This window comes from Lichenostomus cassidix, chromosome 1Ab (genome assembly GCF_008360975.1).
Source record: "Lichenostomus cassidix isolate B80296 chromosome 1Ab, HeHo_3.0, whole genome shotgun sequence".
Taxonomy (NCBI): Eukaryota; Metazoa; Chordata; class Aves; order Passeriformes; family Meliphagidae; genus Lichenostomus; species Lichenostomus cassidix.
In genome coordinates, this window is record NC_139481.1 from 8,183,832 (window position 1) to 8,200,910 (window position 17,079).

General features: G+C 42.8%; 1 protein-coding gene across 1 annotated transcript; it reads left to right on the top strand.

Moving 5' to 3' along the window:
* Nucleotides 1-2,447: 2,447 nt before the first annotated feature.
* On the top strand, nucleotides 2,448-5,485 carry ASCL4 (achaete-scute family bHLH transcription factor 4). The gene is made up of 2 exons (XM_085049231.1): nucleotides 2,448-4,839; nucleotides 4,993-5,485. Exons 1-2 carry the CDS (start codon nucleotides 4,757-4,759, stop codon nucleotides 5,483-5,485), a joined length of 576 nt encoding a protein of 191 aa, XP_084905357.1. The 5' UTR covers nucleotides 2,448-4,756.
* Nucleotides 5,486-17,079: the final 11,594 nt, after the last annotated feature.

Consider the following 17,079-nt stretch of genomic DNA (forward strand, 5'->3'; position numbering starts at 1 on the left):
GCTGGGTTATCCCAAGCCCTCAGCTTGTCTTAATTCCCATTATGATGCTGTAATTCTACAGCAGAAGTGCCCTGGCACTGAAATCCTTGCGTTATTTCAACTGTCAGAGCTGAAGGTAATACTTTGAGCCTATGAGCCAGATTGGATATAGTCATACATAGATAAGAGTATTTTTTCCTACTGTCAAGCATGAGTCCTCTGAGATTCCAGCTTTTTTTGTAGTCACTTTACTCCCTTGAACTAGTGATATCTTAACTACCAATTTAAAGAACAACTATCAAAGGAAGCCAGTGATAATATGAAGTGTCACTGAATGAGAAATTGATCTGTGTCTACAGAGATGTATGCTGCATGCCCAAGGTATCATGATAAAACACATTTGGGAACTGTTTCTTCTGCAAGGGAGGATTTTTTTTAAGTACCAAGCACTTTTATTATATGTGAAGTGTTTTGATAAGACAACTGCGCTATGTCTCCTGAAAGCTTGGTTTATTGACATTTATAGTGGTGCTTGCTGCGTGAGGAACAAATTGCTGAGCTATTTTTCAAGTCGTCCTCAGATCCTGGAGACACAGGGAAAGATAAGGGAAACCAGAGGGGAAGGAGATGCAGTGAGCATGCTTCAGTCCTTCCCTGCAGCAAGCCCCTGTCCCTCCTGGACCATGCCTACATCTTGGGACAATCAGTTCTCTTCTGCTATTGCAAACCTGCCCTTGGGTTCTTTCTCTGACCAAGCAGAGTAACACTGGAACAGAAATTATGCAAAACACAATTTTTACCATCAAAAATCCCAATTTCTCATCACCTTGTCAGCACTTTGCAGGCCTGTATTTTTGTGATAGTAACAGTGTGAAGCCTAGGTGGTCTTATGTTCAGCTTTCATTTCTAGCTGTAGGGTTGGAAAGAGATGACCCATGCCTAAGGATAAAACAGGACAAGAGAGACACAAACCTACTCAGTTCTGAATTCCTGTACCTCCATCTCAAAAGGAAGTTATTACTATAATTCTATGAGAGCAGTTAAGAAGAGAATCTGTTAATTACATATTTTTATATCTGTTAATAAATTGCAGCGGGCTAGACAACCTATGATATGTGTAATAAATACTAGAATTTGGCATAATTACAGCACAGTAAAATATAAGAAATGCACAATATTATGAGAGTTTCAAGATAAGAAATGCACAGTGTTGTGAGAGTTTCTTTTTAAATTCCCGATGTATTTTCTTCTTCCTTCTCAGTAGTGTGTTCACAGATAAAACAGTTGAGAAGTTTTCTTCTCAACAGTTGGGAAATTAGTGGACTTGCATGTGTTCAGCTGACTCTTGTGTTTGTACTACAGTATTTCCACTGATGACCTTTTCAGGCACAGAGGGACACAGGGTGAAGGAGAATCTGTTTCTTTGAGTAATTCAAAGTAATTCAAATCGCTGTGTAATGTCAATAATGGTATTCATGGTTATGGTTCATGTGGGAGTGGGAGCATGTTGAGGGTTCTTTTGTACAAAGATTACATACTAATAGATATTGTGTTAGGATATGTGCAATTAAAACCACAACTAAGTTTTATTTGGAAGGAAGATGCCTAATGTTTTATTTTTAGATATGTCAGGAATATTTTCCATTTGTTTTGGCAGGGTAATTAAGTGTTTGTAGTGAACTAAAAGAGAAGAGAAAAGGAAGGGAACCTGTTTGAATGCCATAGATGATGGAGTGTGTAAGGAATCTCCCAGCATCCCCATTTTCACTTTGTATTTGCAAATAAAACAAAACAACAACAAAGCCCAGACCCAAAAGCCTAAACCAAAGCTAAACACACAATATGTCTGTAAAGAGCATGATCTCTGCCATTGCAGAACAGTAAACACCTGATTTGTAGCACCTGGAAAGCAAAGCAGGCCATCTGCTTTGTATCAGCATGGCAGATACTGCATTCTGGAGTCAAAGCTTCATCCAGACAAAGGTGTGAAGAGGACCTAATTGGAGAAACAGCATAAGAAAGAAGATCAAAGGCTTATCTTAAAAGAGGAATATTATCCGTGTAGTCTTAACCTACTCTTCAAATTCAAAAGAATGAGTATTAGCCTTTCCCTCTGGTGGTCCAGTCCTGCTACTTTCCCTGTGTCTGCATGTGCAGACATGTTGAGACTTTGTGCAGAAGTCAGTACAGGAAAAATAAATTGCTTTAATCTTGTTCATGCTCTCAACAAGGAGCTGCAGTGGGATGTAAGGTGTGTTGGCCTTGCTCTGGCTCTCTGCCCAGGGGCAAATCCCTTTCCCAGCAAGTGACATTAGGTTGTCAACAAGATACCACATTCATCAAAAGCCTGTGGCATGTTTTCTTGGTTCTCTTGCACACAAATAAATTCAGACTTCAGAATCCGTTTGATATGAGATCAGCTTCAATAATGCAGGTCAACAATTAACATTTACCTGTAATTTTTCTTCATGTGTTTCTCTAAAGGATTAGCAACGTGGATTTTTCTGTCAGAAGAGCAGACATCTTTAGCACAGGTGCAATTCTGTCACTCTGGGAAGTGCTGGTGGCCTGCATTTACAGTAAACATGGAAAAGAGGTCTGCTAGCAGGGCACAGGCTATTTGCATGACAGAATTGAAACGTGACCCTGCCTTTTGAACATGGCCAGCCTGCTGGCAAGGTCATGGAGAGCTGTGAAGTGATCTGGCAGCTGAGCCCCCCAAGAGGCATGCTTCCATTTCCTCACAGCAATACTGCCAGAGAGCAGCGTTTTAAATCTAATGATAACACAGATCAAATGGCCTTTTCCTACTTCAGGTATTGCTCAGAGGTCAACATCCTCCTTGTTTTAAGAAAACTGGAAGTCCTGGCCTACCCTAGTGCTATAGTGAAGGAGCTATTTTCCTTTAAGCATTCATTTCTGAAAACATTTCTGGACAATGGACAATGGAGTGCAGGTGATATTGAAAAGTCAGTCCTGGTCAGCTGTTCCCAAAGATTTTTTAAAAGGCAGAAATACTCTCACTTATTTGATCTGAAATAAGCTGTACATACCATGGGGCATTCCCCAGTAAATTTTTCTCTGGATTATGAGTGATTTTGGTGTTGATTCTACCCCTGACATAAACTGAAGTCCAGGGTTGTTCTCACTCATGTTTGGAATGGTACATTGATCATACTTTGAAGATTACCACTGTTTTTTTGAAGCTGCAGAACAGGCCAGCAGAGACAAAGGCTGACTGGAAAATACATGCTACTCACATCATAGCTGCTAGTTACTAACTCAGCAGAGACATAGATGTGTTTCTCACAGTGAAGAATGTTGTGTTTCAGTTACTCACACTTCTGAGGCAGTTTGGCACGAAACTATGAACAGGGTGGAAACTTTCACTTTGAGCAAAAGAACAGTTTTAGTAGAGCCTACATACCTGTACCTTTTCATGTCTGTCCCTTCCTGCAAATCTCCCAGACCAAACCTTCAACTCCCCAAACTGATGGTGGCCAGGAAAAGGAAATTCAGTTAACTGTGAAAACCTGGTTTCAACAAAAAACTGTAACTACGGAGCTCTTGAACAACAATGTGGGAAAAGTCAAAGACCATTGAGTTGGTGCAGAAGGTCCTAACACAGCAGGGTATCTTAGAGGAAAGGCACAGACAAGGACATTATGATGTTACACTGCCAAAAGTACTTGTCTTTTTCTACCTCTGTCCTTTGGCAAGCTGCAGGCAAACTGAAGGACACAGCACAGACCTGGCAGGGTCAAGAGGGGTTTTCAGCTCCCCCATTGAAGCAGTGTGTAGAGTCCATCAGGTAAGCCAATTTCTGTGTAAACATCTAGTAATAGCTATGGGGCTATCGGGGCATCACCTTTGTGTTTGTTTATCTGAGGCTGGTGCTCCTAGTGATGACCAGCACATTCCTACAATGAGCAGAAACACACAAAACGTTGCAAACTTTCTGAAAATGCTGATGTTCAGCTTGTGAAACTCACACTTCTTAAAAAAAACCTCTCCTAGGGCGAAGAAAGCAGTTTTCCTCTTATGCTTGCACGCAGTACATTCTTGATCTGACATGACTTGCAACCACAAGAGAGCACTCTTTGCTTTGAAGATGTCTCAGCTTCCCCAGAAAGCTACAGATATGCCATATAAGTTTTGCAAACTGCTTGTGAGCTGGTTCAGTTAGACCAGAGCAGGCGAAACAACAAAGCTTGCAGTTGTCTTTTGGATTTCATTGTGAAAAGCCTTTGGGTAGTTTTCAGATGACAGAAGATCCTTGGTTCCTGAAAGTGAGGAGTTCTGCCAAAACTTTGAAGATCCCTGTAAACTTTGCAAATTACCCATCTTTTGGAGACAATTATATCAAACGATATCATGGATTACAATACATGAGAAGTGTTTAGAGCCTGGAAGATTATTTATGTTTGGCATCAACTCTTCTGGTCATAATTTCAAGTGGAGAGAAAAGGAATACACAGGAACCCTCTTATTATCTTTTGAAATATGAAGATCACAGGAAAAGAAGGGTTTAAATTGTGGAGTGATGGTCCTCAAAACCTGTCTGTACATTAACTGGCATCCTACACCTCTAAAAACAAGGCTTTCCAGGCACACTGCGGACCTCATGAGTTGTTATCCTTGCTTTGAGATCTGAGTTTTTATACACCACAGGAGGAAACTGCAGCCTGTGGGGCAGAGTACCTACACAAATGTTGGATTAATAACTTTGAAGTCAAATTCAGAAACCAGAACTCCACTGGTGAGGAGAAAAAGAAGCATGGACAGCAGTAAGGACGATGATAAACTCTTGAAGAGGATTGCATTCCCAGGAGCTCTGTCCCTGCCTAACGACGATAAACTGTTGAAGAGGATTGCATTCCCAGGAGCTCAGTCCCTGGCTAATGATGGTAAACCATTGAAGAGGATTGCATTCCCAGGAGCTCAGTCCCTGGCTAATGATGGTAAACCATTGAAGAGGATTGCATTCCCAGGAGCTCAGTCCCTGGCCAACAGCTGCCTGCAGCCCCATGGGACACCCCTGAGAGAGCCCTTCGGGGTTCCCTTCCCCCTGGACCCATCCTACTGGGAGCAAGCCCACAGCGGGCACGCAGCTGGCATCTCCTACATCCCATTTCCTGGGTACCTGGGCATCTATGACTACTGCCTGGAGCCGGCGTTCATCAGGAAGAGGAACGAGCGGGAGCGGCAGCGGGTGCGCTGTGTCAACGAGGCCTACGCGCGCCTCAGGGAGCACCTGCCCCGGGAGGCCAGCGACCGGCGCCTCAGCAAGGTGGAGACCCTGCGAGCTGCCATTAGCTACATCAAGCACCTGCAGGGCCTGCTGGACTGCCAGCCCGTGGGCTCTGACAGGGAGGGAACGCTCTGTGCCAAGGAAATTCCTGCAGCTCCTGGCGCTGCTGGCCTGCGGGAGTGCAACAGCGATGGAGAGTCCAGAGCTTCGCCAGCATCTTCACCCTACAGCGAGTTTGGGGACACAGGCAGCTAGGTGTCCTCTTTGGGGACACACAGCTAGGTGTCCTCTCTGGGGACACAGGCTGCTAGGTGTCCTGAGCTTGGGGACACAGGCAGCTAGGGGTTCTCTCTGCAGGCAGGCAGCTTCTAGTTGGGCTGGAAAACAGTTTAAAACAGTTTAAAACCTTTTCTACGGATGGAAATTAATATCAGGGAGAGGAAAATGGATTGGGGGAAAAAGGTATTTTCAATCTGTCAAAGGATTTTAAATGTTTACTGTATAAAACTTAGATGTGATTTGTAAGCAAAGAGGTATCTCTCAGGTTGCTTCAGCTGTGTTACTGAGCTTCTTTTGGACTGTTAAACTGAAGCAACATTTGCATTCTACTTTTCATTCATTCTACTTTTCATTCATTCTACTTTTCATTCATTCTACTTCTCATTCATTCTGCTTTTCATTAATTCTACTTTTCATTCTACTTTATTCTGTTCTATTTTCTTTTGCCTTTCACTCAAGACAGTAAAACCAGATAAATCCATTTCAGGAAATGGATTTATCCATTCCTTCCCTGCCCTTTCTCCTGCTTTGTCCAGTGAGTTTTATTGTCTGTTTTTCCTGACTGCTAACCTGAGATGCACTGCATTGGAAACACTGGGGAAGGTAAGGTTTAGATAAAATGTCTTTCCCTAAATGTTTCAGAAAACTCACAGAAATGCTTCTATTTATGAAACAACAATTTTTCAAATAAAAACAAGGCTATATTTGGAAATTAATTTATTTTACAGCATCTTCTAAAGTGAAAGAAATAGCTCATACATTGGACTCTGGTATTTTGGTGATTAGCCTAAGGATAATTTTTAGGGAAATGAAGCTGGACACTTTCATTCCAGTCGATGCTAGGAAGAGGGAAACAGAGTTCTGTAAAACTACACATTCAAAAAGCAAAGCTTCTCTCAAGATACTGCAAAAATGCTGCCAGCCTTTTCCCTACTTTTCTGAAATCTGAGTTTATGGACAAAATAGTTTGACTGTGTCTTTTTGGCAGGTCAGAAATGATATGCTTAGAAATATAACCTTTAGTGGTTAGACACTGGAGTGTACAAAAAGGAAAATGTTGAATATATCAGCTTACATCTGCTTGAAAATGTAGGTATTTCTCCTTTTGTTTAGGATATTGTATTACTTTTTCAAAGCATGCAGCTTTTAAAATTAATACCTCAAAATCTGTGGAATATTTTAGTTTGGATTGCATCTACTTAAAATGAGAATTTTTCTCCAATGTGCTCTAAAATCTGCCTTTCTCCAAGGCCAGATTTAAATAACATTTAGCTATGTGCTTAAATCCCATTCTGAATATGGGATAAACTTCTTACCCACCCACTTTCCACACACCTTTCAAACTTTTGCTTTTTTGGCCTTATGTTGATGAAATGGTTTTGTATCTTTTTGTCTTTCCTTCATATCATGCTGACTGAACACCTGAAAAAATACTCATATATTAATAAGAACAAATACTCATCAAATACCTCAAAATGTGTCCATAAATTTCCTTTAAATAAAAAATGTAATTAATCCTGGCTGTGTCTTTGTCACTTGTAATTGATAACAAACAGGACAGCTCTGGTTGCAGGAATAATAGATTTTCAGGAAAAAACAGAGAAAATGGAAAGGAAGTAAATATGAACTGCCACCTATATAACTAATTTTTTTATTTAGAAAATAAAGAAAGAAGAGGACAGCAAGGTAGAGGTCCAAATGTCTGATTGGGTTCTATTGTTTCTTGGCTTTTCTTCTTTCCTTTGTGCTTCTCTGGCAAGAGATTCAACCTTTCTTTCTCTTTGACTCACTTTTGAGATTTCTGGAAATGTGGTATTGCTGCTGGTAATTCTGTGAGTAAGCCTGAATTGCATTTCTCCCTCAAAGCAGAGATTAAATCTTTGTTATCTATAAAAAACATACACTCCCTCAGAGTACCAGAGGCAAATTCTGTGAAACATACTTGTTTGGAAAGCACTCTGAAGATGAAAAAGCAGTTAATATCCATATAATGACAATAAATAGCCAAATCAAACCAAACCACTAAAAATAAGAATTGCCAGAATGACCATTACTTTCTGGGCATGACAGGTACGTTCCAGAATGCTACATGTATTGTAATTTAATTTTCTTTTAAAAAATTAATTTCTGGATGAAAAGGAAATTCTTTCTGTGGGAAAAATCTGTCACAGACCAAACCACTCTCCTGAGGAAAATTGTACATTTTTATATCTCACAGTTCCTGTTATTACACAAACCTCTTGCACAGTTTTAGCACAAGGAAGTAGAAAAGAAGATTTCCCAAATAAGGATCAGTGTTTCTGTCCAGGCATCAGCAAATTTTAAAGTGAATGACACATTTCAAAAGCTTTTTTAAGCTGTTTCTGTCTAGACAAAGGGTTTTTTTCAAAGCCTCTAAAGTGTATCATTATCAGACTTTTAAAGCAGACAGTGATCCAACTTGTCACTATGAAAATTGGAGTTTTAATAAAAATGTTGACCAGAAGAGCTCCCTCCACATGGGACAATTACTATTTAAAGGAAAAATGACTGCTGCTATCTGTAGGCAACCATGCTGCAGCTTTATCCAACTCTTGCACACCAAAAGCAAACACTTTAATCTTTCTATCAAATCTGAAAAAACCAGACATCTGAAGTCTTCCCTCTTCTGCCATTAAATTACAAATCCATTTGCTCCTTGATATTATCAGCATTTTAAAGATGTGTTATCCCGGCCATGGTTTTGCTTTTAATCCTCTAATAGCTATTTAGCTGATTTCTTTGTAAAAGCCCATCCACAGTCCTTTCATGTTATATTACCCAGTGTCAATAATGTGGCCAAAGAAAAGCAGGAGGCACTAGAGAAAAGTCATGTTCAGACAGTAAAGCAATCAGGGCTGATTTATCTCACTGGAATAAATGAGCAGGGAATGTCCACACACACACAGAGACAAAAAAAAAAAAAAAGGAAAAAAGAAAAGTATCTTTGAAAACATTTGTCTCTAGCATACTTAAGCAGTAGGCAAAACAAGATCCAAAACATTTTGGAGACTCTGCAGTGGTACCAACAGTAACCCTCAGAATATAGAGAGATGGCTAGAGTAGAAATAAATTTGTTCTAGGCAAATTTGGAGCAGCAAAATGGTAAGACTGCAGCTGCACCCAGATCTTCTGTGAGGCTGTCCTGCTCCACACCTGGAAGCTCTGAAAATGCAAGAGGAGCACCATTGTCCATCAGCCTGAGCGTGTGCTTGTAAGTAAAAATCCACTAGAAATGCTCACTCATATATTTCCCATGTGATTCTTACATGATTCCTTTCTACCTTATTGTAAATATATCCACTGACAGAGCAGTGGTAGAGTTGTCCTTGCTGAGAGAGCAAATGAGAGCAGTGAAGACCTCCTTGAAAATTTTAGAGACACCTCAGCTCACTTCTGGTACAACTGGAGACAGAGGTCTCGAAGACATGAAATTCTTACACAGTCCATGAGCACTGGTGGCTCCAGAGTAGATAAATAGACTCTAAAATGTGCCAATTTGGAGTCCTTCCAGAGGGGAAAGCCAACACTGACCCATGGTATGGTCAGCCAGCCTTGGGCACCAGAGTGCTGTGAGCACATGTGTGCCTCTTGCCTCTTCTGCTGGGACCAGGTAGGAAAAATAAGTATTTTGAAGGATTTTTAAAAAATTATTATTTGGGAGGGTAAAGCTACATGAATGGTCTGTGGGAGGCTGAAGAATTGAAAATATGGGGAAGGTAGTGGGCAGTGAAGCCTTGGAGCTCATATAGGACAAAGCCAAGCCAAGCTGCATCTACTGTGCTGCTCACAAAGCAGCTTGCTTGTCCCCTTGATTTTATTCTGATCTGGTGTGGTTCTGGGCATACCTAGCAGATTTTTGTGTTCCAGGGCTATAAGATGTCAGCACTGAATCCTAATCAATCTCTTCCATCTGCACTGAGATCACAAGGAGAACAAGTAGTTACAAATAAATGGAATTTCCACATCTTTTCATGTGTTCTCTTTACTGCAGCATTCTGCTATGCTAGGCTGCTCCCTTGCTGTAGCTTTTTAAATGCAAAAAGCACTGAAGAAGTTCCAGGCTCAGCTGCAGAGGGTTTATCCCAAGGGATCACTCATGCAGAGGTGATGTGTGCATCCCCACACCCAGAGGTGTTGAAGCACACTGGGGCTTCATGAATGAAACTGATAATAAACTGTGAAATGCAGAAATGAAATAAGCCAGAGGTAGAAACACAGGAGTGGAAGAGGGAAGGGAGACAAGAAAGTGGTTTTGAGGTGCAACACTCTGATACCATATCAGCTGCATGGCTGAAACAAGGGAAACAGGATCTAATTAGGCATGACATCTTTGGGGAGCATTAATTCCTGGAAGAAAAAAACCCCAACTTTCCCCCATCCAACTAAATATATCTGCCTGCACCTCAGACACATATTTATTTGCCTCCCATCACTTCTTATTCACCTATTCATGTTCATCACTGCACAATACCTCCAAGTGTATTTCTTATCAAAGTGCTGAGCAGGCTGTGCTCTGTCTGGGCAGCGAGGGGAGGATTGCAGTGCTCACCCCACCTGCTGTCAGGAGCCAGGGGATAAACCCAGATTTCTTCAGCACTGGGTTTTGCCCCTGTTTCAACAACAGCATGGCCCCTCCTCCTGCCTCTGTGCTGGGAACACCAGGAGATCCTGTCCCACCAGAAAATACCACCAGACTGCTCTGTAATGCTTTTAAAGGATTTGTTTGCAGCTGTGGTGCTGCCAGGAGCTCACTGCAGTTCTTGTCCCCTGAATGAGTGGAAGCACCCCTGTGCTTATAGATAAACATTCCCTTGCAAATTACCCAGCTCTGCTATTCTATTCTATTCTATTCTATTCTATTCTATTCTATTCTATTCCATTCCATTCCATTCCATTCCATTCCCTTATATTACAGTTACAGGGAGGGTGGCAGGGACAAAAGGAACAAATAAATCTCTCTGCCAGTCTCTCACAACAGCAATCTCACTGGCATCCTCCTTGCCATGAGCATCCCCCTGCTAACACAGGCCATTGATGAAGCCAGGAAAAAAGCCAGGAAAAGCCTTGCCCTGCTCCACTCTCTCCTCCCTGATCCCCCCAAGCCCAGCAGTTTGCTCCCAGCCCAGCTGGGCAGTGCTGCAGCCCTGGTTTGCAGGGACAATGCCCCAGTGCCAGTGGTGGTGCAGATCCCAAGGCCCTGTTAGAACAGATCAAAGCTGCCAGCATGACAAGCAGGACAAATGCAAGGAATCTGCCTCTGTTTATGTGCAGTGTGCTCCATAGCTTTGCATTCTGCAGCACTAGGAAAGCTTTAAAATTTCCATTTGCCTTAACAAGCCCATAAAGCATAAGGTTATTAAATGGTGTTTATATTATCCTGTCTGAGAAGCTCATTCAGTTAGGAGCTGATTTGATTTTCACTAAAAGCAAGTTTCATGAGGGCACTGAGATGGAGCTACACATGTTGGGGGAGCTTGTTTTGAAAGGACAAAACAGCAGCAATGCCATGAAACAGCTCTGAATTGAAACAGAATTGCTCTGCAGTACAAGTGGTCAGTGCCTTCAGAGGCAAGTGAAGTTAATTGGCTCTGTGATTGAAAAACATGTTGCATTTAGACATTTTAAATTTACTTATGACAAAACCCTTTCAGCATTCTGCTAACTTTACTGAAATCATAGTTAGGTTACTAAATCTTTACTGAGATTAAAGAGTACATTGAACATTTGCATCTTTGGTGAAAAAGTTGCAGTTTAGGTTATTTCATCACAATAATCACCACAAAACCTCACACAGTTGTTGTGTCTGTGGGTGTCAGAAGCTGTTTGGGCAGGAGAGAGTCGAGCAGAGTGAGGATCAGGTGAGAGCAGCACAGCCAGTGTGGCATCGTGCAGAGCAGGTATTTGCAGAGCAAAGCTGAACAGGAACAGCTGGGAAAAAGGGTTTAGGTTGAGTTAGAGGAGATGCCTATTGACATGTTGGGAAAGGATCCCAAGGCTTCATCCCCACAGGCTGACTGGGAAGGTGGCACTAAGAGCACATTCACAGTCTCAGGATTATTTTTTCCCAAGAACAAAGTCTAAAGTGGGGTCTCTGGCCAGACTTTCCATGGCTGAGGCATGGGGTAAGAACAGCACCTCTAGGAAAGCCATGGGTGAGTTTCCTACATGGTTCTTCATTGCAAGAGATAAATTAAGAGTTCAGCAATGAAGCCTGGCATGCAGGGCTGAGCACAGATCTGTGTGGGGCAAACAGATCACCTGTGACTCAGGTGTGACCATGGCAGCAGCAATCTGTGTCCAGGAATCATCAGGAGGAAGTATTTTATTTTATACTTGGAGCAAGTTTTAGAGATAAGAAAAATTTTATTATGTAAATCTGTAAATGAGGCCATTTTCAGTTTGAAAGAATATAATTGGAATTAATGTAAAAAATATATTTGTATTGAGCCATGCCCACAAAACAGAGGCAGATTTTGTTTGTTTTTTCTGCAAGCATTCCCTTTTTTTCAGCTAGCCCTAACGTTTAATACTGAGAGCAAAGTTCAACAGCATATGCTCCAATTTTGACAGTGACTTCACTGCAACAATTAGGAAAGTGACTTAGCAGATATGAAGGCTTAAGGCATTCACACCATTAAATGTGTGAGAAGAAATTCATTAGACTTACTTAAAATTTACTTGGAGAGGTTTAAGGAAAGAGAGTTTGTAGGGCAGGGTAAAAAAGGTTCAAAAGGTTTGAAGAGTTGCTGAGATTCCTGAAGATCAGGTGCTAATTTTGAATAAGACTCGTTGGGATGGAGCTCTTTGGAGAATAGGTTTCATAGAGAAATTTCCAGTGCCTCTTCATTTCAGCCAGGTTTTACATAAAAATATTATAACACAAATGCTCCAAAGGGAAGGGGTGTACAAACCAGGCTACCAGACTGAACTGGGAGTATATTCCACCTGGTATATTATGGATGTAACACAACACTTAGACGGTTAAATTATATCCCTCTTTCCCAATTTTTTTTATCCTAGATTCAGTGGGACAAACTTACCTCCTCATGAAAGATCTGGCAGCTCCCTCTGTGTCCTGAAGCCTATCCAAGTGATAATTATACTTGTTTGAAAGGGGGGAGCTGAGCAGTAGCCTCCAGCCACTCAACAAAGGCTCCTCCAGTGCTCTCAGGAGGCAATGCAGACACTTCCCTTCTCCTTGTCTGCCTCCTGCTGAAACACATTTGCAGAGTCTCCTGAAGCCTCTAAGGCTTTTCCAGAGATCTGGTGGAACCAGGCCTGATATCTCATGGAGTATCATCACATGCAAAGACAAAGAAACACCCCCACAGGCACAGTTCATGCAGACAAACCTTAATGGCTTTTTTTTCCTTCCCCCTCCAGTTACAAATGTATAATTAATCTCAGTTCAAATTTACATGTTTGATCTATTTCCTTTAGGCTTCAGATGTTTTTGAAGGAAGGGGAAGAGGCTGTGATTTGATCTGCAGTGCCTGGGACAGGCTCGGTGTTTCTGTGGACAGAGCCCCGTGTCTCAGTCAGGCTGGAGAGCTCCCAGCTGGCAGCCCTGGGGCAGCAGGGCAGGAGCTCAGGTGTGTCCCAAGGAGTCCTTCACCCCAAGGAGCCATTTGTGAGGACATCCAGGGGATGGGAACCTTCTGCAGCCCAGAGCCAGAGCAGGAGCAGAGCCTCCCTTGCTCCCGCAGCAGAGCAGAAATGAAAGGTGTGGGGATGAAGGATGTATCCACTTCAAACAGGGAAATTTCCATTTGAAGTGCTGTCTTGAGTCAAATCCTCCCCAGCAGCACTTTGTTCCCCTCACTGGTGTATATCAATTTCTTCTGACAACAGTTTCGTGGCTTGGGGATAAAAAAGCCCAACTCCGTTGCTATTATATTTTACAACTACAGACAGACCACAGAGATTAAAATTCTTTGGCTGAGTCACCAAAGATGGGGAGGGGGAGAGGGATCCACCAGGGGCTGGGAAAGGTGGGTTGAACACAAACCCAGGTGAATGCAGCCTTTCATCCCATGGCACAACACTAATGGCTTCTTTCCATGGCAAACATGAGGAGCCGAAGGACAAAATAATTTCTGGTTGATCCATAAGGGTTTTGTTTGGTTTTGTTTGGAACCAAAGGCCTCCCTTAAATGTTTCCTTCCCTGACATGCAGTATTTTGGTTTGATCTTCAGATTTTTGAAGTTCTTCGGGTAGGACTGTGAAGTGTGAAGTAAAGTGAAATGAAACCCCACGTGCTGACATGCATTGCTGAATATTTCCTGACTGAAAGTACCAGGCTAACACTGTCCCTGTCCTTGGTCCACCCTGAGAGAGAAACTGGATGCTCTCTCAGCTTCTGTCCCTTAGCACAAAAGTGGCAAAATCAAGCTGGCATGTTCAGCACTTCACATCAGCACAGAGGAATTTAGGCAATCACAAACACTGAACTCTACACTCTGGCTCAGAGGCTCTGTGTTCTGGCCAGAAGACAATGAAAAAGTTACTCTAAATTTTGCAGTGACTACTTGAAACTCTGAACAGCTTACAGCCTCTCCTACTTGCAGTGCAGATAGTGACAGGAATGAACTCATCCATTCCTCCAGCAGCACTGAAGCCTCGGGAGCAGAGAGCTTACCCAGAGCATGGCCCAGCCAAGGCTGTGCTCCACTGAGAGGTATTGCTATGAGCAGCAGCACTTGCAGGTGCAGAAGGACCTGGTCCCTGCATCACAGATTTGTATTTAAATAGGAAAGACCAATAAAAAGTGAGGTTAAAGGAAGTGGGTTTTATTCCCATTTGCAGATAGGGCACCAAAACATAGGAAGATGAAGTGACTTGGTACAGGCTGGACAAATCTATGAGGTACTTGAATGTCTAAGCCTTAAGCTGAACCTTTTTTTCTGAGACCCGTCTGTGATTGAGGATTCACTTTCTGCCAGAAAAGCAGGGGGGAAAGGAGACAGCAATGGTGCTCTTGGCTGCTATTGATAATTATCAGATTGTTGGAATTTCTGCCTGAGAGACAAGGAAATCAATATTGGCACAAACAAGACTTCATGTTTCTCTATCAAGGTAAAACTTCTGCCTCATCCACTGACCATTAATGGAAGAGCTCATGGGTCTGGCAGGAAGAGCAGCCAGCAGCCTGCATGTCTCTGAGCTAACCTAACAGGATTTGGGAAGGCCATGCCCATGTCACCCACCTGAATGTGCCCTCCTGCCAGCACAGCCCCACGGCCTGGGCTGGGCAAACAGGGCTCTCTGCATGGAATTTTCCCCTCCTCTGAAGGGCTCAGTTCTTCCACCACAAAAGGGCTTCACAGCTTTGTGTCAGGAAGAAGATGGACAAAGTCCTTTCTGGGCTGGACTCAAAATACACAGAAGCTCAAAATGGAGGAGGAAGTGCTTGTCGTGGTCCTTTCTGTATTTGCCTGACAAAAACACTCCTATGAAAGGTGGAGAAAATCCCTTTAGCGACAGCTACAGTATAAATACCTTCCAGGGAAAGAATAATTTACAATGATACCTTTTTCTTCTTCATCCAAGATGTGGTTAAACATTTGGCAGGGAAACAGTGGAGGAATTCATCAGCCTGCCTATGATTTTAGAGGTTGGTAACTTGTCTGTGAATGACACATAAAGCACCACAATAACAAGCATGAGTCAAAAATAAAACAACCAAGATTTTAAATTTTTTTTTCTTTTTAAGGTTAAAAGCACCAACAGGTTATAATTCTTAAGAGCTAAGAGCTGGGTAACCAGGTGATTTGCTGGAACAGACTCCAAAACAAGGCTGACTCAAACACCTCAGCATGTGAGGGTAGCCCAGCCCCTGCGTCTCTTACTAAGCTAGTAAATGTTAAATTAAATGCTGGCAGATGATTCCATTTCCCTTTCCTGGTCACAATCTCTGCAATTAAGACTTGTGATTATTTTGGCTTTTGAATTTATACATACAACATGACCCAAAGCAGTCTCCTGGGGTTTGGGAAGGAGGGTGCAGCAAGCTGGGGATGTGCTCAGCACCACGAGGGTTGGCTGCCTGAGGACACCAAGCTGCACACCTGCCTGGGGAGAGCAGAGGCATTTCTGTACCAACCTCACACTCAGCATGACCCCCACCCTCCTGCTCCATATTGCAAACAAAAGCCCCACCAGAAACCACATCATTCTTGGTGTTTGTGAGTGCCAGGAGGTTATCATCCTCTTCATTCTGCCCTGGTGCAGGGGACAAAGCACTGTGCCCAGTACCTCCCTGGCTGTGGACCTGCAGAGCTCCTGCTTTTCTACCATACACCTCCCACTGCCCTCCTTCCAGACAGGAAACCAGAGGTGCTGCTGATCAAAACCCCTGGGGCTAGGACAGGGCTCAGGAGAGCAAGGCTAATGCCAGGTACAGGCAGGGCCTGCTGCTCCACTGAAGCTTTACTGCAAGCAGGGAGCATGCTGGCACACGCTGCAGGAGGGATGTTGCTCTGTCTGATCGCTTTGAAGACTGGGGAGGTGGAGGGAGAAGAGGCCAGCTAAGTGTGTTTATATTTGAGAGGAACAAAGGGGAATGGAGGAGAGAGTGGGGATGCCAGAGATGTGTCAGAGATCACTTGTTCCTCCTGGGCCACAACACCAGCCTGGGACCACCAGCGTAGGGGGAAGCAGTGTGTGCAGAGCTGTGCTTAAAGCAGGGAGAGGAAAGAGCAGAGGGAAGAGAAATCCCAAGAGACTTAGGATGGTGCCAAACGTGACATCAGGTGAGAAACGTCAGCCACCAGGCTCCCAAGCAGGGAGGGGTGCAGTGCAGTGCAAATAGACCACAGCAGAGAGCACAGCAGGTGCTCACCTTGCTGGGCTCTGCTTTCCCTTGGGAAAGTGCATCATGAAGAGATACTTCTGAGCTCCCAGCAATCTTCAATGAAGCAGAGATGGTTCAATAATCACACAGGCTCTTTGGCATTGCCAAAATCCACCTGTATGTCAACACCTAAATGTGAATGCCTTCCCTACCTAACACTTTGTATAATTTATTTTTTAAAATGCAAAACAAAAAATGCTGGTGGACAGCCCTGTTTGCAAAACAAAAAAAAAAAAAAAAAAGACCTGAATTGGAAAAAAAAATCCAGTTTCAAACAAAGAAGTAAGAGACATCTTACATTTTTCCTTGTTTTTAGGTGGTTAGGAAATCAGCACTCTACTCCGTACAGCACAGTGTACGACCCAAACTAGCAATAGCTTTGCAACAGGAAACCAAAATTGACAGCACTTCTTGCAGTCTTGAATGCTGAAGCATAAACACTGATGATCAGAGGACTTTAGGCATACATCCCATCCATATGACAGCACCTCCATGGTACTCATGATTTCTGCTTGTAAAAAACTTCAATTTGTCCTTTAATAGGAAGGATTCATAAAAGTTGAAAGGAGAACTCTGTTTGTGAAACACTTCTTATTTTTAAATATGAATTTTTAAAAGGTTCCCTTATATTCCACATCAAAGAAGATAAAGTATTTATACAGAAACCTCTGCATGGAACATACACTTCTGCAGAAG